General features: G+C 34.8%; 1 protein-coding gene across 1 annotated transcript in view; it reads right to left on the bottom strand.

The window, feature by feature from the left end:
* Positions 1-2,504: 2,504 nt before the first annotated feature.
* MMP16 (matrix metallopeptidase 16) overlaps positions 2,505-23,819 on the bottom strand; it is a 166,037-nt gene continuing 144,722 nt past the window's right edge. The window contains exons 7-10 of the mRNA XM_059863264.1: positions 23,375-23,513; positions 15,152-15,302; positions 11,078-11,193; positions 2,505-6,585 (exon numbers count right to left, since the gene is read on the bottom strand). Coding sequence (XP_059719247.1) covers positions 6,251-6,585; positions 11,078-11,193; positions 15,152-15,302; positions 23,375-23,513 — 741 coding nt within the window. The 3' untranslated portion in view covers positions 2,505-6,250. The remainder of the gene's footprint in view (positions 6,586-11,077; positions 11,194-15,151; positions 15,303-23,374; positions 23,514-23,819) is intronic.

A 23,819-nucleotide genomic window follows, 5' to 3' on the forward strand; every position in this document is an offset into this window, starting at 1 on the left:
ATGGAGACAATATTCAGTACATATTTTACTGCAAGAATGAAAGGGAAAAAAAAAAAGTCATGAAAGGCTATGAATTAAGATATGCCACTCCAAGAAGATTAAGGTTGTAGTTATGAAAAGACATGATTCAATTTCATATGGTAAAAATTACTATTAACTAAACAGAAAACCTTGTTTTATGTAGTAGGTATAGTAATAATAATCTGTGGACAATGGTACTGTACAGAAGCAGAAGAAATTAAACTGTGTGACTGGAAAGCTTCATGGCATCGTAAGTAGCTGGATGTGTAATGATTATTGTTTAAGAAGTATTACTGGGACAGCAAGTAGCACTGTGCTGCATACACATCCAAGTACAGAAAACTGTCTTTAGCATGTTAGTTTACATCAGCCTTTATTCATTTACATCTTCTCTGCATCAAAATTTATTTCATCTATACTGTTGGTAGACCAGAATAATATTTAAGGCCATCTCCACAAAGCCAACATACTTTATGGACACCACTCACAGAATGTCCTCTTTTAAAGACAAAAAGGGCAGCTGCAATTCCAAATGTTAATTAACTGTCCATAATTTTTAGATTATATGCTAAAACTTATGTACAGTGGGAAAGAAGACCTGTCTATAATGCATGTCTTTAATGCTGTCTACATCCTTCCTTGAAATACATTTAGATTTTAGGAACAGATGCTTGCTGTGCTCACACACTGATGGTCCTTCAAAATATGATCTTCTGATTATTATTAGGCATTCCTACTTACATACATACATGTATAAAATAATTCCCTATCTTAAGAAAATCTATGCTGCCTAACATTAGAGGCTACCTTAGATCATGCCTCAAATGGAGCCAGTTTGCAACAAGTGATGGTATGCTTTTGATGTTTACCAGATATTTTTGGCATTGATGGCACTGATGACAATGTCTTCCTCCATCAGCCTCTGACATCTCAGATGGCAAGCCACAAGAATGGGTTAGACAGATTTGACTCACACATTACATATTTTTCATGAGACTAGTGGCAGACAATTCATTTAATTACATGCATATATCAGAGATTAATTTTATGAGCACATGGTTAATTTACACCCAATTTTGTAACTGACATATGTTTAAATGGTCTTATCTCATGAGAGCCACTCTGTTTTTCTGCAGTCTGTGTAGTGGGAGCTAAGGAAGCATGCCTAACATTACAGTGCTGGAGTATCACAAGTATACCATTGTATTGAATAACAGGTTATCTTCTCCTCAGCTTCCAGAAAATATAATTTGATTTACAGCATAGCTGGACACCTAAGTGGCCAGTGACATTTGTTTCCTCAGCTGAAAGTAATGATTTCCCTTATAACTCATAGACCTGCAGTCATCTATTTATACTTCTGGAAACAGAGGTGTCCAGAGACAGTCTTGACAACAACAGAAGGCAAACTGTTCTTTTATGGCTGCTTCACATCTCCCACTGCCATGGTGCATGGCTTCCTTCACCTCTGCAATAGGGGGTGAAACTTAGGCCATGTTGTAAGGAGATATGGGAGCCAGGACAGAGCAAGCCCCTGCAGTCATATCCTTGCTCCTCCACACAGTCATCTCATGTTCTTTCCAAAGTAGGCTGCTAATGGCATGGTAGCTTGCATTTCTGCTTCCTTAAAAATCCAGTGCCTGGAACATTCACTGTTCAGTTTACTATGCGAATGTTTAAAGATTTGTCCTAACAATGGTACAAACACAAAAAAAAAAAAAAAAAAAAAAAAAAAAAAAAAAAAAAAAAAGGAATGTAGTACTTCCATTGCTAGTAGGCAGACCAATTTCCTAGACTATGCACTGTTTTCTAACCAACAAGCTAGAATTAGATTCTATATAATTTGGTACCAAAAGCTACATTTAACTGACATTTAGATTGTAAAGTAAGACCCCCCCGAAAAAAGTTGAAAATTCAAAAATTAAGCCTTACACTCCGTTCTTAACCCACAGTGCTAATGGCAAGGGAGTCTTGATCAAGCAACTGGGGATGTGAAGTATGCTTCTAAGAAAAAGTGTAAGTCTGCCCCTTATGTTTGGATCTATTAGCTTATGTATTTTAATTCACAAAATTAGCCTTAAAAAATCTTTTTCTTTAATTATCCCTTCCCTTTTCCCACTTTGAAAGAAGAAAAAGAACAAAAGTTCATAGGAATATATAAAATATGTATTACATTTATTCAGGAGACTTGAAAGGGCTCCTTTGGAGCCATTTGAGTCTCTCCATCCCAGCCTATCCAGTAAATATACAGTTACATATTTTTAATTTTTTTTTGATAAAAATTATTTTTTCTACAGTCAATAACCTTTCCATAGGTTAGATATTGAAAGGCCAAAGGAAACACTACCATAATCTACTCTGGCCTTCTGCATCATACAGACCATAGTACTCTGAAGATACACAACCTTGTGTAGTCAGCTTGATAGTCTGTAGCTGATTAACACAGGACTATTCCGTTTTGTATTGTTCCAAAATACAGATCATGACAATAGCAATATGGAAATGTTTATTAAAAAAGTCACGGCACATGAGAAGGAACCCAGATTGCAGACCTGAAAATATTTTCAATTTGCTTTTTCTTAATTCTAATAGTTATAGGCCCTTGTAGAGAAACAACTATTCAAAAAAAAAAAAAATTGTCTTAGAACCTTTACTAATTTGAATTCAAAATTAGATCAGGCAACATCAGTAATTTACTCTGAAATTCTATGATTTGAAACTAGCCAATATGTATTTGGAAATTACAGTGAACACAAATACTCCTACATCTTTTACTTAAAGCAAACCTTTATGACTGCGTTGCAACCTACTGAAAACATGAGTATGTGACAGAAATATTGACACAATCTTGCTTTGCATGACATAAACATGCCAATATAATTTTTTTTATCCCTCTCTCTGTATATAGCATATATGCACTTTTAAGTAAAAGAAAATAGATTCAATGATCAACTTATTATGTATTCATGTAACTACCATGTACAATATACCAAGCACTAGAATTATCACACTTACCTTCCTGCATAATTACAGTTAAATTCTCCAAACACAAATATTTTTGTTACCTTATCAAAGAACAACAGTCAACATGCTCAGCACTTCATTACTGTCAGGGAAACGGCTGCAGAAAAAGTTAAAGCTGCCATGAAAGATACTTCAAAACTGAAATGAAATGTTCAAGTGAATAAAAAAATTGATGAGATGCTGTTCTGATTAAAAAAAAAAAAAAAATTCTCCTACAGTAGAGGAAAAGCAAATACAGAATAAGTAAGTCTTTTATTATTTTCCTCCAACTATCCAAGGGAAAAAAAAATTGGAACAGCGACATCAATAATTTTGTTCTGTCTATGGCAGAACATAAGTTATAGTAGTTTGTTGACAAAAAAAATTCTCAATGGATTAAAATGTGCATGTCTATGTTTGTGTGTGTTTGTGTACTTTTATAAGTATACAAACACACATCTTAATACATATGACAAACAGCATAGAATTTCAAATTCACCAAATGAGCTGATCTGCAGCAAAAATCCTGTGCAATAAAATTGTCAATAAATCTATATTTTCAGCAACAACTGACTTGGATTTGCTGAATAATGCTATGGGCTGATACTGGTGCACTTCTAAACTACAGAATGCAATACTTCTACAAAACATCTCCAGAATGCCATCTGCATTGCATATTTGTTGTAAAACTATATCTTTTTCTAATCTTCATTTTTGTTAACCATACATATGTGTATCTGTTTATGCTCTAAGAAATAAGTTTGCAATGCTTTATAGCATGCCACATATGTTCATAAGTCCTCAAATCAATATAAAATCATGTAATTGAAAAAAAGGCATACTATTTTCATGCTATGCTCAATATAAATATAAATTCAAGGCAGTCAAGCTATCCATTACCAAAACAATAATAATCATAATATATATGCATATATACCTACACTCTCTAAAAAGTGATCCAGTTATGAGGATTAAGAAACCAGTAAGAAATTGGTTGAACGTAGTATAAAAGTCTCATTTTATGTAAAAGCCCATACTGGCCATTTCAAGTATTTTAATACTTTCCTATAACCTTTTCATTAATAACTAGGTATTTGTAGAAATAATAATTTTATACTGAAAATTGTATTCAAGTTAAATAAAAATTAACTTCTGCCGTAATTCATTTTTAGAGTGTGCATGTATACATAGCAAAATACCTTTCTACAGACCTATCATAAATATTTTAGTTTATGTCATTTCTCTCCTACTAAAACACTTCGATGTTTTTTCTCAAATTTTGGATCATGTCTATCAGGCCTTTCAAGAAATAAAACTCATCTAAGTTCATTTGCAACACCAGATTCCCTTCAGTTTGTGCCAGTTTGCAAGTTAAAGGTCAAAGACATAGGACAGTACACTTTAAGGAAATTCAGACAGTGAAGCTGTTCACAGAAGACAATGTTTTACTTGGTAATGACAGTCAACAGGTCAATAATCAAGTTCAAGGCAAGCTGTTCATTGTTGCAAAAGCTACTCCCCTCAAAACCTGGCTTTCATAAAAAACCAGGTGTCTGACTTTTGGGGTGCATCATTCTGACCATCTTTAATAAGTTCACAGCCCAGTGACTGTAAAGCCTATCACTGCAAGAAGCAGCTCCTAAAATCAATAAAGAGGTCTGTCAGTTGCTGACTTTTCTCTAGGAAAAAATTATTGATACAAACCTGCTCTGCAGGTCACATGAAAATGACAATACTGCTGTTAGCACAAATTACACAGAATGACAAAATCTTTTGGTGGTCCCTTGGCTCTGTCAGTTGATACCATTTTTGACTGAAGGCCAGAAATTTTAACCCTTTGAGAACTATGATGAACATGCAAAGGGGTAACACACCAGAGGATACTCATGCACTATCAGAGTCATCTTCTTAGCCTTCTTTTGAAACTGTAACTCTACCTCTGCAGAGGCAAATCGAATTGTCATGCAACACAGTCTCAAGAGAGAAATCCAAGATACTTAAGATAAGAGGTTAAGCTATAAAATTGTTGACAGATCAGAAAAATTCTTGGTAAGCGATAGAAATTATTAAAATACTTTTGGTTCCTTTAACAAGAAAGTAGCTGGTAAATATATTTTGTTTTGTATTCATGTTACAAATGCTTTTCTATCAATAATGCAAGTAATTAAAAATGCAGTCGCAAGAAATCTGTTTCAAAAAACTGATTTTCTTTTGAAACCTGTATTACCCAACCACAATTCTGTAATTTAATGATGACCAAGGTTAACATCCAACAGACTTTGAAAACTGGATGCAATAGTTCTCAAAGGGTTACACCACCAATATAATACCAGTGTCAAGTCTCTCAATAGTCTGTTGTTTTAGTTCATTGAAATCCACTTCAGAGACACTGTTTTTTTACCATTCTTTGGAATGAGTGCTCCTGACAGACCTAGAAAAGGCCTGGGGTAGTTGGCTTGGTACAGCCTGGGAAAGATAATGTAGGAAAACCAACCAGAAATCAAACCAAGCAATAAAAAGGTTCTGCTTGAATATAGTATTGAATATGAGTTTAAAACATTAAGGACATAGCCCAGAGCAGCTGTAAAAAACACAAAATGAATGTATTAAGGCTGTTACTATATTGCAGATATTTTGGCCCCTTGTTTGTTGGAAAATGGCTGTCCGAACAGTCTGAAGTCCTGCGTGTCATCCAAGCCTCCCACCTGACAAAACTGGAAGTAGGAGTTTAGGACTTTATCCGTAGCAGACAGAAAGCAATCCTCTTTGGAGACAAAGCTGTTTTGGGTCTTCTCACTTTCCTGAAAGTTCCATTGTTGGTTGTTGTGTTTCTCTAAAAAAATTTACTTTCAGCAAAAAATTCTTCGAAGGGGAACAGGCCTTAAGGGAAAAATGTAGAAACATTGGAGATATTTTTATTCCTCTTTGTTAGTTAATCCTGATAGTTTATAGGGCATTGAGCGTGCAGAGGGAAGGCCTAGAATTGAATGACAAAGAAAGACAAAGGACTGAAGAAACAGCAGATACTGTGTATCATGGAAGCTTCCCAGCTGAGCGAATCGCCACTCATGCGCGGGACAGGCAACCCCCTGGGTTTTAAAGATCAGCTTTGCTTCAGACTGACAGATGCCCGCTCCTAGCTAGGAAACCGCATAACAGCTCTTGTGTTGAATCTCAAGTTACCACAAACTCCTGGGAGGGAAAGAGAAAAAACCAAAACCCTACATCACACCCACTCTTGCATAGAGCGTTTGCAGTACAGTATGTGGCGGGGTGTTCCTTTCCTTTTGAACTGGAACACAGTGTAAACCAAGACAAGGAGGCACAAGGCCAGGATGCAGGGAATGACGATGGCTATGGCTTTCACAGTGCTGGCTGTGTTGTCCAGTTTGATGACAATGTCAACATCATCTTGAGGGCTGTGTCGGTCTTTATCTCGGTCTGTTGGTCCATCACAACCCATAAAATCCTTGAGGATGGATCTGGGATAGCCAGGTTCCACCCTGAGCATCTGGTTATTGAATTTCCAGTACTCTTTTCCTTTGTAGAAATATGTGAAGCCTGAGGAAGAAAGTAGCAATTATTCATGGTCCTATGAAATCATGTCATCAATACACCATTATGGAAATTATCCATTTTTTTGTAATTAAAAAAAAAATAAAAGATATAAGGACTAGACTTCAGTTAGAAGTCTTTCAAATTTTTTTTTTTTAAAAAATATTTCTTTACTGTCTCTAGAAATCTAATGTTGAGTTTGAGGATTTTGTTTTGTTTTTATTGTTTGTTTGTTCTTTCGTTGTTCTTTCATTCAGTAAATTGGGATTTTATTTTCTTTCATTACTACAAAGATAATCAAATAATTCCAGAGAATATGGTCTGTGGAAAGCCAAGGTTTGTCCAGTTTGTTGCTTTACTGGAAAACCAACTAGAGTTGGAATCCTCAGGGACAGGACTCTAAAGCATCACAACCTCTTCAAGATGGGAAGTCTCCCGAAACAAATTGCAATGCTCTGCTATGCAGAAATGAGAACTGACCCTCTTCAATCTCACATAGCCTATTGCTGTACTTCAGGAGACTGGATGAAATAACAGCATCTTTCACATGAGATAAAAGGTGTAGCCAGATTTAAGTTTTCTGTAAAGACCTGATATTTGTTCATTCAGGCACAATCCAATGTTGTTATTAAACCTGCTTAAATGAAGAAAAAGCTTGACTGTATTTAAAAATCTATATTACTTTATTATCCCAGCTGAAAAATGGCATTGATCTGGCAAGACACAAACCTTCAGGATGGGTGAACCTTCTCCTAGTGTTTATGAACTGAATGGAAACAGCTGGATTTTTTCTTATCTTCACTTTATACATCTCATATATTTCCTGCAGTATTCTAGGCTACTAAGACAGATTGGGCACTATTTGTAGTTAACAATGCTTCCTGAAAAGGCTGGTAACTGCCTGTCTGGAGATAACATTATAAGCGACCTATTAAATCAACAGTTATTTTCTTTCAATTCTAAAATTAAAAAAAAAAAAAAAGATATAGTCTATTTTGCAGCAGAAACTGTAGGAAGTCTTAATCACCTACTTCCACTTTTCAGAAAAATGTATTTCATCATTCTTCTCCATTAGGTATTTTTGTAATTTTAATAGCCTTCCTAGACAATGAAAAAGTACTTTCCTTTCTTTAATCCCTTGCATTATTATTACCTGAAAGTATGCTAATAGATTTATAGAAAGACCTAATACAATTTGAAAAAAAATACAGAAAGTACTGATCTGTATCAAAAAGAGTAGCTAGACTTTTTCAGAAAATGCCTTCTATTCTGGTTGGAATAAAACCTAAAAAATTACTGTAATTCTTTAAATATAATGGTGTTTTAAAATTATAGCATATATAAAATTCCTGAAAGTAATCTGGAGTTTAAATTAAAAGCATTATCAAATGGAAAATTTCAGTATTTTGAACCACAGTTGCCCTATCTTTGGATTCCATATAACAATATGCCTTTCACAAAGTACTGCACATCCTGGCCATGGATAAATATTTCAAGTATGGACATTTGATGTATTATCTCCATCAATACTCTAACATATATATAGAGACCATATACGGATGTGACACCTCTAAATTTATATTCGTACATACGTGCAGAATACATTCATGTATACTCAGGGGTAGAAGTCAAAATATAAACTTTAGTTAGCAGTAATTGATATTATGCAGCAAAAAGTTAAATTAAAATTCTTAAAGCAGCAAAGGAATTGCCAGCTGCTAGAAATCCAATACAATTATTTTCAAATAGAGCACATTTTTCACATAAAAATTCTGTTTAAACTTTTTAAAAGTTTAAAATTTTCTGCCGTTTTTGCTGAGATAGGAACTAGGATAATAGTCAGTTACAGCTGAAAGGTGGAAGCTACCAGCAGAGAAAGACTATTCTAAGAGAGTGAGTAGTTTTATTGCTTCTCCTGACAGAGCAAATGACTTCACACAACTGTTGAAAGTGATTTCATCTAATCTGCTAGATGTGCTAAACCTGCTTTGAGAGTTGTTCCTTACAATTTTCTAGTCACTGAGTAGTGAGTGCAATACCTGACACAAACAGCACTGAAGGGCTTACCAGTCACTGCTACCTCAAATGTACTTCTGTAGTAAGTATAAAGCAAAAAAGGCCAGTGGACTAATAAAGCAGACTATCTTTTCTCTCTCTTCTATCTAAAAATTGCCCCATCACCTACTTCAGCAGAATTTCTAGTTGGAAAGTTAAATTTTCTGTGCTGCTCTCAAGGTAGAAGGAAAGGTTTGTCCAATTTGGAGAACTTTGTGCGATCTCAGATTCTGTGTAGTGAAAGAAAGGAAATTTCTTTTCCACCCACTCCTAAGAGTTTCTACCACAGTGTTAGAAAAATCACAAAATGCAGGGCAAGTTTCAAAGATGTTACCTGTTACCTGTACCCTAACATACTTTTAGGATACTGAGTCAGGACACTGACTAGAGTAGGTAATTGCTTTTTCTTATCCTTTCCAAAACTCTTAATGCAAGATTACCAAAAATTTTTTCCATCACTTAAAGAAACCCCTGCATGATCAGAGTTATTGTAGGTGTTCATTTGCATAGTTTGCACAACAAAAATGTAAAAGAAGAAAAAAATTTACTTTAAAATGAAATTAATTCCCTGAAAGACATACTTTCAGATGTTTCCTTGTGAAAGTTTATAGTAAAAATTCTTTATCAACTCTGCTTCTGTCCAGAGAAATAAAAGCAGTTTCAGGCAAAATGGAATCAACTACTTTCCAACTGAGCTGTGGTATTTCTTATTTGCATCTGCTTTTGTTTCTTTCTCTGCTCATACAAACAACAGCAAAGTTTTGAACCGTTTCTTAAGATTTTATTTTCTTCATTTCAGGGAAAATGTCTTAGTGGTCTTCTTGGAAAATTTATGATGTCATTTTCAGCCCCCTTTTGTTCCTTGGGGCCCTTATAGGATTTCTGAGATGCTCAAGAATTCCCTCTTTTCTTTCACCTCCTCCACAATCTCATGTCATGTTTTACTAACCTTCTCATCCAAAGAGTCCAGCAGACTATCAAAACCACTGGGGTTAGAAAGAGAAGAGCCTTTTATGTAATCAAAAGTCTTTCATGTCTTAGGAATGGGTGCTCTGCCTCTGCAGTGCTTTCAAACTCACTGGTCTGGGTGTTACAGTAAGATAATTTTTTTTTTAATGGGAGGCACATGTACCTGAGCTCAGTACAGAATATATATATTTATATATATAAAAATATATTTATATTCACAGATATGTGTGTATATGTATTTTTATGCACAGATATAGAGAGATGATAGATACACACACCGATATAGATGTATGTACATGTATATATATTTCTAGAATATTTGTGACAATTTCCACATATATGCCTATTTAAAAGCAGTTAATTATTGAGTGTGATGTATGCAGAATATAATCTTGAATGACCTCCTTTCCAGTTAAAAGCAAGGCAAAAAATCCAATCTAGCAAAATGGCCAAATTACAGACAGGGTTTTTTCTTCTGGGTACCACAGACACAAAGTAAGGAAGCAATTAAATATATTTTTGAAAAAAAAACCCCAAACATTTCCATGGTGAATTCATTAATCAAGTTAAAGGTTGAAATAGGAGACTAAAATGTTTTATAAAAGGAAAGAAATCTTTTTATTTTCTTATTAAAAGTAAATTAAAATATTATGGCAATAGATATGTGTCCTGTTTTATGAGGCAAACAGAATTAATTCAGAACCTACTAATAAATAAATCATATATGCCATATAAAAGTTGTCCAACAATGATAGGATACAACAAATGCATATTTTTATTCCTATCAAAAGGATCTAAAAACTCGGTGCAACTGAGGGCTCTGTTGGCAGCCAGCCACCATCCCCTGGGTAGCACTGAATTCTCATAAGATGGAGGAGATTTTGACTGCTCTCATTTGTTTTCTGGTGTGTCCAGCTGAGATTCCAGACTCTAGGTATGTGATGATGCATCTTGATAAAGCTAATAATACATCATACAAAAATCCCTGTTATCTGATTTTCTACATCGTGGACTTATGACATCTTTGATTTACATAAATTCATTGGGATATTTCTGCTTAGATAATGATTTTGCTTCCCTTTGCTAGCTTTTGAGAATGAAAGCAATACCTTCTAAGCTGTTTAAAAAGCCAGCACCTTGAAAATTCAATAGAGATATACTGTGTTTATGAAGCTTGTTTTAAGAGGTACCATAATCCAGGAGAGAACAAAACCAAAATGAATTAAGACTGAAGAAAAAAAGAATGGAAACTGAGGTTTATAATACTAAATTTGAAAGTGTTTTCAGCTCTAGGTTAAACAGTACATGCAAACAAAGAGCATTTTCTATAAAGCCAGTTCTATAGTGGGGAATACTCTGTTCAGATATCAAGAATTCCTTCACTGCTTAACCTGAATAGTCAATCATCCCTCTACTGTTCTATCTTACATAAAGGGTGTAAACAAATCATTAAAACAAGAACATGTTTGCATACCATTTTCTTTGTGGACAAAGGCTCCCTGAGGAGATTCTGGGATACCTTTCCAAATTGTGATTGGTTTGGGATAACCAGGGTCCATGGATCTCATTTCTTCACTGTACCTCCAGTACCTGAAATATTTTTTAAAGGAAAAAAAAACCAACACATCTGAAGGATAACAGATGAGTAACTTTGTATTTTCCCCCTCCAACACCTGGTACATTCATTAAGTGGGAATACTGGATTTCTTCTCTTTGAACACACATTACAAATAAATCTATTTGCTGTTTCATGTAAATAGATAGAAGATAAAATATTTTTGCACTTCAACAACAAAACCAGCATGCATCTTACTATAATCACCACAATTCTGATGCCTAGGTCTTTTGCACAGTGACACAGAGAGATGCAAGACATGCAAAAAAACAGTGTACAATAATGCTTTTCATAATATTGTAATAATGCAAGTAAAATTAGATTCAGATTAAAATACTGCCAGCAATCTTAATTTTACTCTTCATATGTATGCATTACAGTAGCTTTTAATTTTATTTTATTATCACTAAATAGATGCATTGTATTATAAAATTCAATCTCTTTGTGTGCATTTTTGCCAGCCAGCCTTTCTCAAACTTAAAAAGCTTCAGCATGCAATTCTAATAATCCTGAACATCTGAGAAGTATTTACACTTGTGATTTATTTACACTTTGAGATGATATTGATAATTTCTTTTTCCTTTTACTGCTGATCAAATTGCTATGCATATCATATGATATGTACTTAATTGCAGCATCTCTAAAATCTTCTGCGTATCCTAATATTTTGGTGGGTGTTTTCATATTTTGATTTACTCCATTGATTTAGAGCATAGTTTTATCACTATCATTGATAATCTGGTAACTGCTAATAACTTGACCCTGTTTCTCATTTGAATTCATTTGACTTCAGTTTTTAGAAATCTTTGTTATGATCACCATATATTGAAAAATTCTTATGTGGATGATATTTTGTCGCTGTGAAGGTACTTAGGCACTCTAATTGATTCAAATTTTAATCTTTTTAGAAAAGTGTGATGGTCTAAACTCCTCAATATTTCTCCCTGTAGGGCATTTCTCTGGCTTTGAACTTTCAATGAAATTAAAAGATGGCAGATTTCCAGTGGGTTAAGCGTTGGCAAGTTAGATTAAAAAGACATTTGTATTTATTCTTTCTTTCTTTCTTATACTTGAATTATTTTTATAGCCTCAGTTCTTAATCTAGTCACATATACATCAACTACCAGCCAACACAATGCTCTTTTTTTGGATACGTAACATCTTTGAAAGTTTACATGCAGAAACAACATGTTGAAGTAGTAAACAAAGCTCTAACTTTGATACTGTTGAAACCAGTTATTCCTCATCTTTAAACTCTAAGTTTATTGGTCTTTAGTTTGTATTTTTTAAAAGAAATATATTTTCTTTTTCTCTCCCTCTATTCCAGAACTCTATTTGCATTCTCTATAATTTCTCTCCTTTTCCTTTTTCTCTTCCAATCTTTTAATCTTTTTGAGCTCCTCCTTTTAATAACCTCTGGTTTCTCACTAGCCCTAAATGACTTTCAAAGATATACTTTGTCCTTAAAAGTCTTTGAGGAAATGCTCAGCACACAATCTGAAATCACAAAACTTCTGGGTTTTCATCATTGGTGAGAATGATTAGGGATCCTACCCTACTAGGGAAGGACTGATCACAACACCACCTCAACAATCTGTGCTAGAATAGTGAACCTGTCTACAGGGTAAGGAAAAGCCTAGTCTTGATTCTGTTTGGCATGCCAAATGTTCACAAGCAAACTCCCTAATGATGGTTTGGGCTCTACAGCCCATATAAAGTTGTTGCTGTATCTCAGACACTGATAAATAACAGACAGGAAAAAAATCAAAGTCCACTTCATAGCTTTAGAAAGAGGGACTTTGGAAAATATTTGCTAAACTATGGTCTATATCTAAGCTTATTTACTTAATGATATCCCAAGCCATTGAATGATTAAGCTTTATGAAGAAAAACCATTGATTTAACCTCTAAAATGCATAAAAATTTGGACCAGACAGGCGCATAAAGAAGGACATGTGTCAAGAAGTTTATCAAACCTATTATTTTCTAGTCCCAAATTACTCAGTTCTGGTAGGATAGGAATAACAGAGGGACTAATATTTTCAGTAGTCAATTTTTTTCCCCTTTATGTGTTTCATACAATTATTTAGAAGAATTATCATTAGTGTTGAAATAGAAAATGTCAAATTCCAACAATAATGTTCCATAAATGAGCTGCTTGAGACATATGACTGTTTACTGGTTCAACATTTACATCTTCTTACTGGTTTATTAATGGGATTTTCTTGTTTGTTTATTTTTTTGCTTGGTCATTTTTAAGATTATTTTTTTTTTATAGCCAATATGTGATGTCATAAGCAATGCACATTGAGAAACTTACTGTTGTAAGGGTTTATTCCACTGATGGTCAATATCCTGTAATGGCTCAATTATCTCTGCAAGGCACAGAGATTCAATCATCTTCTAACATACTCTATTGCATTTATATCCTGCTGAGTTTCATTGTGCTTGTTAGCTCGAAGTAGCAACTTTTCTGCCAGCACCTGTATTCTCTGCTAGCTCTTTTGGTCTTCTATTATTACAAATTGTGTTTTAGGAAAGTCCTGAATATAAGTAACTGCCAATGCATGGTAATATAAGTGGAAATTGCTGAATAAAGCCTAAAGGAAGTAAAAGTCGTCACAAAAGATTCCTACTGTACATCTTTTTACAATATGTATGTGGAGGCGGAAAATTATTACCTGAAAAAGAATTTGAATTTTTAAAAAAGTCTGCCCAACCATAGGAAGCAAATTTTTTAGGCACCTTCTTCTCACTATGAAAATTGATTGCTTGAAATGATACCTAGTTTTAAAACATTATAAAAATTTGACTTAGTTATCTACTTCCGTCACCATGAGTGATGGAGAGTTATATTTTCTTAAAAAATAAAAATAGCTTTAACCATACAATTTGTTGCAGCATTCTGTGGTGCAATTTTTTACAGTACAGCTAAAAAATTACAAACTATACAGTCCTAAAAATATTCTATGATGTGCATTAAATTGATTTCTTAAGTGATCCATGAATACTATTAGTGTTTGTGAACACTAAGTACCACACAGTAACAACAGCAGTCATAGCTGTCATAGCAGTCATAATGGAAATATTACAGTTATTAATAAGGAATAATTTGTCTCTGAGCACACAAAATTTGCACAGCAATACATCAATCAACAAACACAGTACCATACTGAAATCCTGTAAAATCCATCATTCAGACAACTTGCAGTGTTTCAAAAATTAATGAATTCTCCTGACGTCTCTATAAAGGAGACAAACATTCCTTTCCTTTTTTTTTTTTTTATTTACAGGTAAATAAAGATACAGACACTAAATGACTACTACAAGTATTTCAGGAAAGGAAAAACCCTTGGATTTTATTGGTTGTTTTCTGTGATTTTCTTTTTGTTGGGGAGTTGTGTTTTTTATTATTATTATTACTATTATTATTATTATTATTATTATTATTAATCATAGGTTTGTGTCCCTATAAGATTTTTTTAGAATTAATTCCAAGAAAATTCTCAAATTCTTCTCTAGCTCCCAGGTTTAGCTCTGGTTCCCTTTCTTACCTCATTATCAAATAATAGAAGTCATTTTTACTGACCTTAAAAGTTTTGGATCATGCTTTTGCCTGCTTTAGTTCTTGGGTTTAGAAATGTGGCTAAAAGGAAAGATGTAAGAGTGTACATAAGCACATCACTTCTAAGTTTAAATTTGCCACAACTGCGACTCATCTGTTGACTTCTAAAACATAACTTTTCTACTGGATATGCTTATACCCATTCCAAGATACTCACAAAAATATAATTTAGGTTATAAGACATGTGAAAATAGTACAGCCATCTATGCAGGAGGAGTAAATTCAATTATTTTGTGAAATAGAGGAATAGGTTAACATCTTAAGCTGGTATCCACGGAATTGTTCCCTTGCAGAAATCCTGTACCAACCTATCTCCTTTGAAGAAGTAGGTTTTTCCAACATCTTCCCACCAAATTGCGGAATCAATGCCGTGGGAAGGAATTCCACTTCCAAGTGTTATCAAATCATGAGGATACCCTGGCTGGAGAGTAGTGTCTTTGAAAACCCAGAACTTGTTACCTGTACAAAAGCATACACATACACACATATATGTTTGTTAGTCAGCAGTACTGTCAGCAGAAATATTAATACACCCTTCAGAAATAAGAAAGACTCCCAAAGGTCTAAAGTAGTGATTCTTCCAAATACAATGAAATGGAAAATGTTCAATTGCTGCAGACAATGCAAAATTAAATATGCCTTATGGATACTTGCATTTATAAAGCACCTTTCTTCAAATAGGTCCACAGAATATTTTATTACCAACTATGCAGTGATCAAAAGTAGAGTGAAAATTAAATCACCTCAAGAGACTCTGTGGTTGATAATGTAATACATTTACAGAAAAACTATGCAGCAGTTTTATGTTTCATGAGAAAAGAGAGAATTTTATAAGAAAATAAGGTAAGAAACACAAAAAAAAAATAGAAATGACAGTTTTCATAGAGACCAAATACTTTTATTACTCTTTATTTCTCCCCAAGAAGTTAAATTCCTTATGAAGGATGTATGATTATTTCAGAAATAACCATAAAATTTAATATTTAAACATCTTTTCTTTTAGGGTGGCCTAAAGACAGCAAACTGAGAGTCTGAATCCCAGAGGTGAAAACCTTTTGTTACTGAAAGTAATGTTGGGTTGCCAGTGGCAGTAAGACTTAAGCTTTGTCTTTAGGTGGCAAATCATTCAAAACCCCCAGGTGACTTATTAAGTGCTGAAAATTCAAGGTAGTTGTACAACTCCAGTGGATGTTACCATAGTGTCTGCACAAACTTCAGATTACCCAGGTTACTCAGGTCACTGCCTTAAATATGAATCACATCCTAGGGCTTCCTGGACTGCAGTGCTGAGTGGATGAAACCCTACTGCTAGAGGGGTAACTGCAGCTACTAGAGAAATATTCTGTGTACACAGGGATCCATGTCTACAAAAGCAGCAGCTGCACCAGTGTTTTATGGTTGAGATGCTCCCCTGTTTGTGGGAGAGGATGCTTCCTGTAGTCTCTCTTCCAGCTGGATGGCTTACCTCAACAGCCCACAACTCCAGTTTCCAAGTCTGAGTCTTTTCTCTAGCTTCCTGGACAAGTTCTTCTTCACTGAATACTTCCATGATTATCTCACCTACTTCACCATCTCATATTAAGCTTAGAGCCAAATAATATTTCCTTGATAATTTTGTTGTCCTCCTAGGGACTTCTCAACATACTGTGCCACCTGTCCTATTCTTGCAACTGTCTTCTCCTTTTTACATCTCTGCTTTTTTCTAATTCTTCTTCAAAACTGACTTCTCACCTCTGTCTTTTCAGCAGAGACTGCTCTTTCAAACACAGCTTTGGCTAAAAAAGGGAATAAAAATCCCCATATGCTCCTTATAAATAGGAAAGGGGGAGCATAATTTTCATACATGTACTTCTCTGATGAGCTTGCGTGGATGCCTGTCTTCTCTTTGTGTTCTGTCCCCTAGACCACAAGGACTCTCTTCTCAGGCTAGACTATGGGCTCCATTGTGAAGGAACCATGTGTTTATTGTCTCTTCAAAGCACTACCATCATCATTTTTCCCAGAAAGCTTTGCTAGTTTTAGTAATAATGACACTGAAGGAGAAGATATTCTTTGACATCACATGGACACTTTGAGCTAAATCACAAAAAAATCTAGACAAGATTCATGAACATATACATTGGATTGGCTTATTGGATTCTTCACTTCGGTCTATCCATTGCTATGTGTGACAATGATATTTAAAATATAAGGGGAAAAATTTGAAAACAAATTATGCTCAAACACATTTTGAAAGAGGATGTAAGAGATAAAATCATGGATGTTCACACTAGTTTTTGTACTTACCTTTAAAGCTAGACAGGTTGTTATGCAGATTTAGGAGGTTAAGGTACTGTACTGTATAAATATTTTATAAGGAAATGTAATATTACCCCAAAGACCTAGGATCATGTGTATGCCAGAATCATCAAGAGAGAAAATCCAGAAAGCTGTTTTGCAGTTGGTTTTATATTTTAGCTATCCCTCTGTGGTATTAAACATTTGTTTAAAGGAAAGGTTTTTTTGATCCCTCTGTTTGTACTGTGGTGATTTAAAGCATGTTTTCATTTTATCAGAGTTTTAATTAGGAGAGAGGGTATAGTTTCCATCCCTCCTATGCCGGGTTTCCAGGGTTAATTTTTTAACAGCTTCTCTACAGCTGCTTGTCACCCACTTTCAAGTACAGACACTACAGTTTGCTCAACAGATCCATTTTTCTCTCCCCTGCCAGTTGGAGGACAGAAAGAACTCAAAGAATGAGTATGTACAGAGCCATGTGAAGTACTGAAAATGAAAGAGACACAGAGATCTGTGAAGAGCAGTAAAGGAAAGCTGAGTTCTCTGTTGACCTGGGATTAAGGTCATTGCTAACCTGAGATTTACCTTTATTGAGATGTCTTATAAAAACTCACTTATAGGCCTTGATAATGACAGAGGTGAGCATCTTCAATCACTCTCTGTCCCTCCTCCTATGTGGTTTATTTTTTGCCAATTCATACGCCTGGACACAGAAGGCTTCAGATGTTAATGGCAGTTTCAAATGCAATGATAAGAGAAGTCATGTGTTTTGGACCTTACTAGTTGGTACTTATGGTGTGAACAACAGATGGCATCCAGTGAATGATCCTGGGCCAGCTCATTTCTGTTTCAGAAGATCATTCAAAATGACAGCTGTTGCACAGCATTGAGAGGCATATGCTGTGATGTATGTAATGCCAATACTTTTCTCTGTGCCTCACAAGGAATAAAAGTCAAAGCAATTGTTATGAGTAGATCATTATCAGCCATACCCAAGGAGGCAAAGTTAACTATCAACAAGATCAGGTCATACCAAAATAAACAATGTTTATGCACAAGCCATTGTAAATGACAGCATCACTGAGCCATGTATTTTTTGCATATTCAGAGATACTGAAGTAAAAGGAAAGTGTAGACGTGGGAACAGGCATAGGAAACAGAATTCTTCACATAATTTCTTGCTAAGAAACACATTCTTTCTTAGAAAACAGAGAAAAGGTAAATTTATCTGTATTCTGCAGAGACAGGGGAGCATTGATATCTCTAACATATGTAAGCAAAGCCTATTGACACTAACTAGCAGGAATTTTATTTAACATTTTCTTTAGAAGACATGTTTAGTCTGCTATAACTGTGTTGCTTGTTAATGAGAAGTACTGTATATAAGAAATCCAAATGTTCCATCTGGCTGACAGCTTTCACTTCAGTTTTTTGTTTGGTTAGTTTTTTAGGAGGTTTTAGGAGGTCTTGTTTTGGATTTTTTTTTTCTGTCTCTCACCTGGAGGAAAGTGGGTGTCTATTTATCAGAGAATTGATCTGATCCACAGAATTTTATCAGAACCCAATGTTAGAAGAAGTTAAAGCTGAAAATCATTGCAAAAGATGCCCAACTGTGATGAGAATCAGGTAATTTTATTTCTAACATATTTATAAAATTTTAAATGTAGTACAAACTAATGCTACAGTCAGTATGTTTTCATGTAGCTCATATTCCACTTCCACTAACAGTCAATAAAACTTCCTTAATTGTGATCATAATGGAAAGAAATATGACAAAATTAGTCATATTTTTATTCTTCTTATAGGTAACTAATGCTTCTTTGGAGTCAAAACCTGTGCCCTCAGCAGAAACCACCACTGTGTTTATTTCGCAAAGTTGTTTTTTTAAGGTCTCATTGGTACGTTTGTTATTTTCACAGAGAATAAAGCACCACATGTTTCATGAAGTCTGAAATTTCAGAATGTTTAATCTCTCTGCTTTTATTCCCTAATGTAAGGTCTAATATAATAAGAAGCAGATTGGCAAGGTCAGAAGCTGAGAGTGAAGCAAGTGATAAAAAAAGCTAAAATGTCTTACTTCTTGAAATAATGCTTTGTTAAATATCATCACTGTAGGGAAACAGCTGAGAAGGATGAACCAAGGAATTATTTGAAGACTCTCAAAATCCATCTTTGACATTCTAAAAAGAGTGCTGGAAGTAAAGGGCATCTGTTTTACTATGCTTCAAGTAAAATTACGATGTTCTAGATATTCTTTAGACTGTTTAACTTCCTACTGACTACTCCCAACAAATATGCAGTTTTTAGCAACTAGTTCTTCCTTCATAGAATCTGAATTCTGAATAATTCTGCTTCTGGGGTTTTTGTCCATATTATTTGCAATTATGGTATATGTGCAGTGCAAGAAGTGTGTGGCATATAATCACTGTGTTAGAGTGGTGAGATGAATTTCCAAATTTTTAAACAATGACATGTAATTTAAATCAGTTTAAAAATTAACATCTAATCCTGAATGCTGGTTTATTTCAGCCAACATTCCTCTTAATTTTGGTCTTTCAAACCTGTATCTAGTCTTTCTCTAGAATCCTAAAATTACTATTCATGGTTCCCTTTTCCCCATTCTCTATTTCCCACATCAAGTTTCTGTCATTTCTCCATTCCATGATCTGACACTATAGTAAATCTATTTTTCAATATAAAACTGTCAGGCCATGGGATAAGTGCAGTAGAATGTTATGATGGAGGCACTGGTAGTATGAGTTTTACAGCAGCCTTTCTATTGCTACATTTGGTTTACCATAATATTCAACAGCGCAGATGGCTTGACAATTTCATTTTAGCACTATATAAATTCCCAAAGGTACACAGAATGAATTTTACTATTCATGTTTTGTCATGAAAAGAAAAAAAAAAGGTATCTTTCTGATGCCATCTTATTATCATTCAGCATGGACACTGGTAATGAATAATAACAAGAATTCAAACATCTGTTTTTTATAAGCAGCTATCCACCAGATTGCTCTGTACTTTATGAGTATGATCTGGTCTACTGGGGGCTGATGAGTCCATCTGGCAGAGAACAGGAAGAGCATCTTGCTCATAGGCTTGCCAAGCTGGTAAAGAGGGATTTTAACCAAAGTTGCTGGTGGAGGGAGAACCTCAATCCACCCCACTCCTACCAGTTTGATGCCAGTGCCAGCAGAGAGATCAAAGGTCAGCAGGAGAGCACCTGAAACAGCACAAAGGAATTCCAGCCACTCCAGCCAGTAAGCTGGTTTCACTGGGGGATCCAAATTAAATGACTCTATGGAAATGTACATATTATCCAGAATAACAACAGGAATTGGGGACGTGCTTGGAAATTTTTGCACACCTGCAGGGCTGTGATCCTACTGGCATCACAGAGACATGGTGGGACGGCTTCTATGAATGGAATGTTGGAATGGAAGGCTACTGGCTCTTTACAAAGGATGGGCAGGGAAGAGGACATGGGGGTGTTGCTGTTTCTGTCAATGACCTGCTGGCATGCATGGAGCTCTGCTGGGATGGATGAGGAACTTGCCACAGAATCAGCTAGGTTGTAAAAGACAATGGAGATCATCAAGTTCAACCTATGACCTAACACCACCTTATCAACTAAACCATGGGGACATCCAGTCTTTTATTAAACACCTCCAGGGACAGTGACTATACCACCTCCTTGGGCAGCCCATTCCAGTGCCCATCTACTCTATCTGTGAGCATTTTTTTTTTCCCCTAATGTCTAGCCTGTATATTTGCAGTATACTATGGGTCAGCACTAAAGAGAGGGCAGGAACAGGTGACACTGTAGTGTGGGTCAGAGGAATGCATAGTGACATTAAACCAGTACAGGTTTTCTGATGGCACTTAAACCATCTTTTCCATTTTATTCTCTGAGTAACAGATGTAGACATTGGCTTAGGTATGTGCTTTTTAAATAAATCTGTGTGCTAAAGTTCAGATTTAAAGTTCCTTCTAGAACTTACTTGTTTGGACTAATTTTAGACTGGTAAAGCACACTACCTGGATAGGGCATTCTACTTGCTCATTATCTCAGCAAAAATCAGCTTGTCTATTTCTAGCACCTTTGGGAGGAAGACATGTAATCTTTTCCCAGGAAATTTTGTGATGGAATAGAAGAAATGAGACAATGATCATTTACCTACAGTCTATTTATATAGGTTTCTGTAATCATGTTCCACAAGGCAGTTCAGATCCTTGGAACAGGAATTTTCAAGGACACCCACACAGAAGACAGCTGAAATTTTTGATTCTGTAGCAGTGGAAAAACATGAATTACACTGATAGAAAACACCAACAGTTAGATATTAAGAGTCATGAAGACATGGCAGAGAAGCAAAAATATTTTTTTAAATTGCACAAGGAAATACAAAGACTTTTGACCTTGGCAAATAAGGAGATAATACAAATGTCACTGGAAAAATAATGGAAGGAGCTTTGAAAATAAGTCATATGGAAAAAAAACCCTACAGCAGAATATCCAAATATCAGATGATATCAGCTAGAAGGCTGATACAAAACTAGCTAGTCTGAAATCAGATAGCATAAGGTGGGGATGATGTGAAAGAAAAACACAATTCTGAATTCTAAAAGCACAGTCCTGCTATTCCTGCTTGCTTTAATTAATCTTGATTTAATTTCCCAGAGAAAAAATAGAGAAGTTCCCTCCTTCTTCTGTTTGTTATCTGTAACCCAAAAACTAGAGAATCAAGCTGTTCCTCTTAGACCTAACAGGAGCCAGTCAGCAACGGGTGAAGAGTTAAATAATGATGAGACATATTTCAAGGTCACTGGGAAGGAAAAGAAGCAGCTATAACAATAAGCTTGATCATTTCTGTCTGGAATTCAGACAATGGATCCCAGCATTATCAAGGCAGAAGTCTGGAATGCCCAGGGTAGCTATTTTGCCCTTTGTAGAAGTGATGCAAAGGAATAGCTACAGATTAATCTTTTTATCCTTCCTTGTCTTACAGACCTCAAAAATCAAGCAGTGGGGTGGAGATTTGGAGATAGTTTGATCATGATTCCCTACCATATAAACTCTCCAGAGTTAATGACTTGAAGTTTATTTTATAGCAACAGAAGTAAAAGCATTTGCTGTATCAAAATAGAAACTGCACTACATTTAATATCATTTACCTTATGATTCACACAAAAAATTTGACTTTTAGCAAAACATAAACTTCATTGTACTGTTCTGAAGTGTTTCTGCATGTTATGAAATATTTTTCATTTAACATTCCCAAGATCCTGTTTCTGTAGTGAATGAAATATTCTAACTTCCCAATTAATGACTCTACTTGTAAAAATAATTTTTTTTTTAATATAGCAACTTTAAAAAAATTTACCTTTTTTGCAATGAGTCAAAAAATATTAATCATACACAACACAAAGTAGCTGAATAATTTTTCACATATTTCTTATCTATTCAGTTTCTTCTTCTCTCAAATGATTACTTTACAAAACATATTTTACATAATTTGAAGATTTTGTCACCAAGTATGCATTTGTTAAACATATAAGATAACTTTATCATTAAATCTAAATAAGGTACATGTTCAAGGACTTTAATTTTGAAGAACAGCTGATGTCTGGAGTGAAATTTGAAAAGAATTGTTAGCAACAATTTGATCTAAATCACCTGTTTTCTGGAGTTTATGCTCCTTTAAAAACACTAAATACACATGTATGAAAAAGATAATTTTTCCCCACATGAAACTCCTAACATCAAAAGTCTTAGATGAAACAAATATAATGCAGTACAGTGAGGTATATATAGCAGGGGTGCCATTAAATATGTAAGAAATTCATTTGTAAATAGGAAGAGCAAAGAGAACTACACAGAAATTATTAATGGAAATGTGTTCATTGTGTCTTCCTAAAACACATTTTAAAAAATTATTTCATAGTAGATCACTTCATTTCTATTTCTTATATTTATACTTTCAAGTTTGTATTGACTATGTAAGAGCAAATGACCTGAAACTGTGATATCATAAATTAATGTAGCTAATTATGTGATTATGTAATTATGATTATGTAATAATAAATTAAAAATATAATTGCCAAACAAGAAAATGTTAACTTAAATACTCTTCATAAGCTACCAATTTGCAATAAGATTTACAAATCATTAGTAAAAATAAGATGTGTTTCAAGAAATCATCACATTCAAAAGTGTTACATAAAATCTTACTTTTGTTCTTTCTTACCTTTAAAGAAGACAAAATTCCCCTCGCTGTTTTCATAAACTGCATCAATGCTGGGAGGCAGTCCCCTCCAGAAGTAGGTAATCTGCATGGGGTATCCATCCATCACCCTGTTGTTCCTGACTCGCCAAAACCACTGATCCTGGAAACCAAGCAGACACTTCTTACTATATTTGTACGTGTTCAGCTGCTGTCTTGAAAATACTGAACAGCCTATCATGGCATTTTTAGAGCAGACCTTTTGCTGAGTGGAGAAGCACAATGTGTTTGCATTTGTCTCACATTACAAATGTTTCAGAATTGGTTTTTGCTGAGGAGGGGATAAGCTACACACTTGAACCAGGTGCAGGGAGCAGACAGCCCTCAGCAGAACATACAGTGTGTTGTATGAGGTGATGTAACTCCCTCAACTTCATTCTTTATAAGGGGCCCAATTTAAAATTTCTGG

The sequence above is a fragment of the Haemorhous mexicanus genome, chromosome 1 (genome assembly GCF_027477595.1).
Source record: "Haemorhous mexicanus isolate bHaeMex1 chromosome 1, bHaeMex1.pri, whole genome shotgun sequence".
Taxonomy (NCBI): domain Eukaryota; kingdom Metazoa; phylum Chordata; class Aves; order Passeriformes; family Fringillidae; genus Haemorhous; species Haemorhous mexicanus.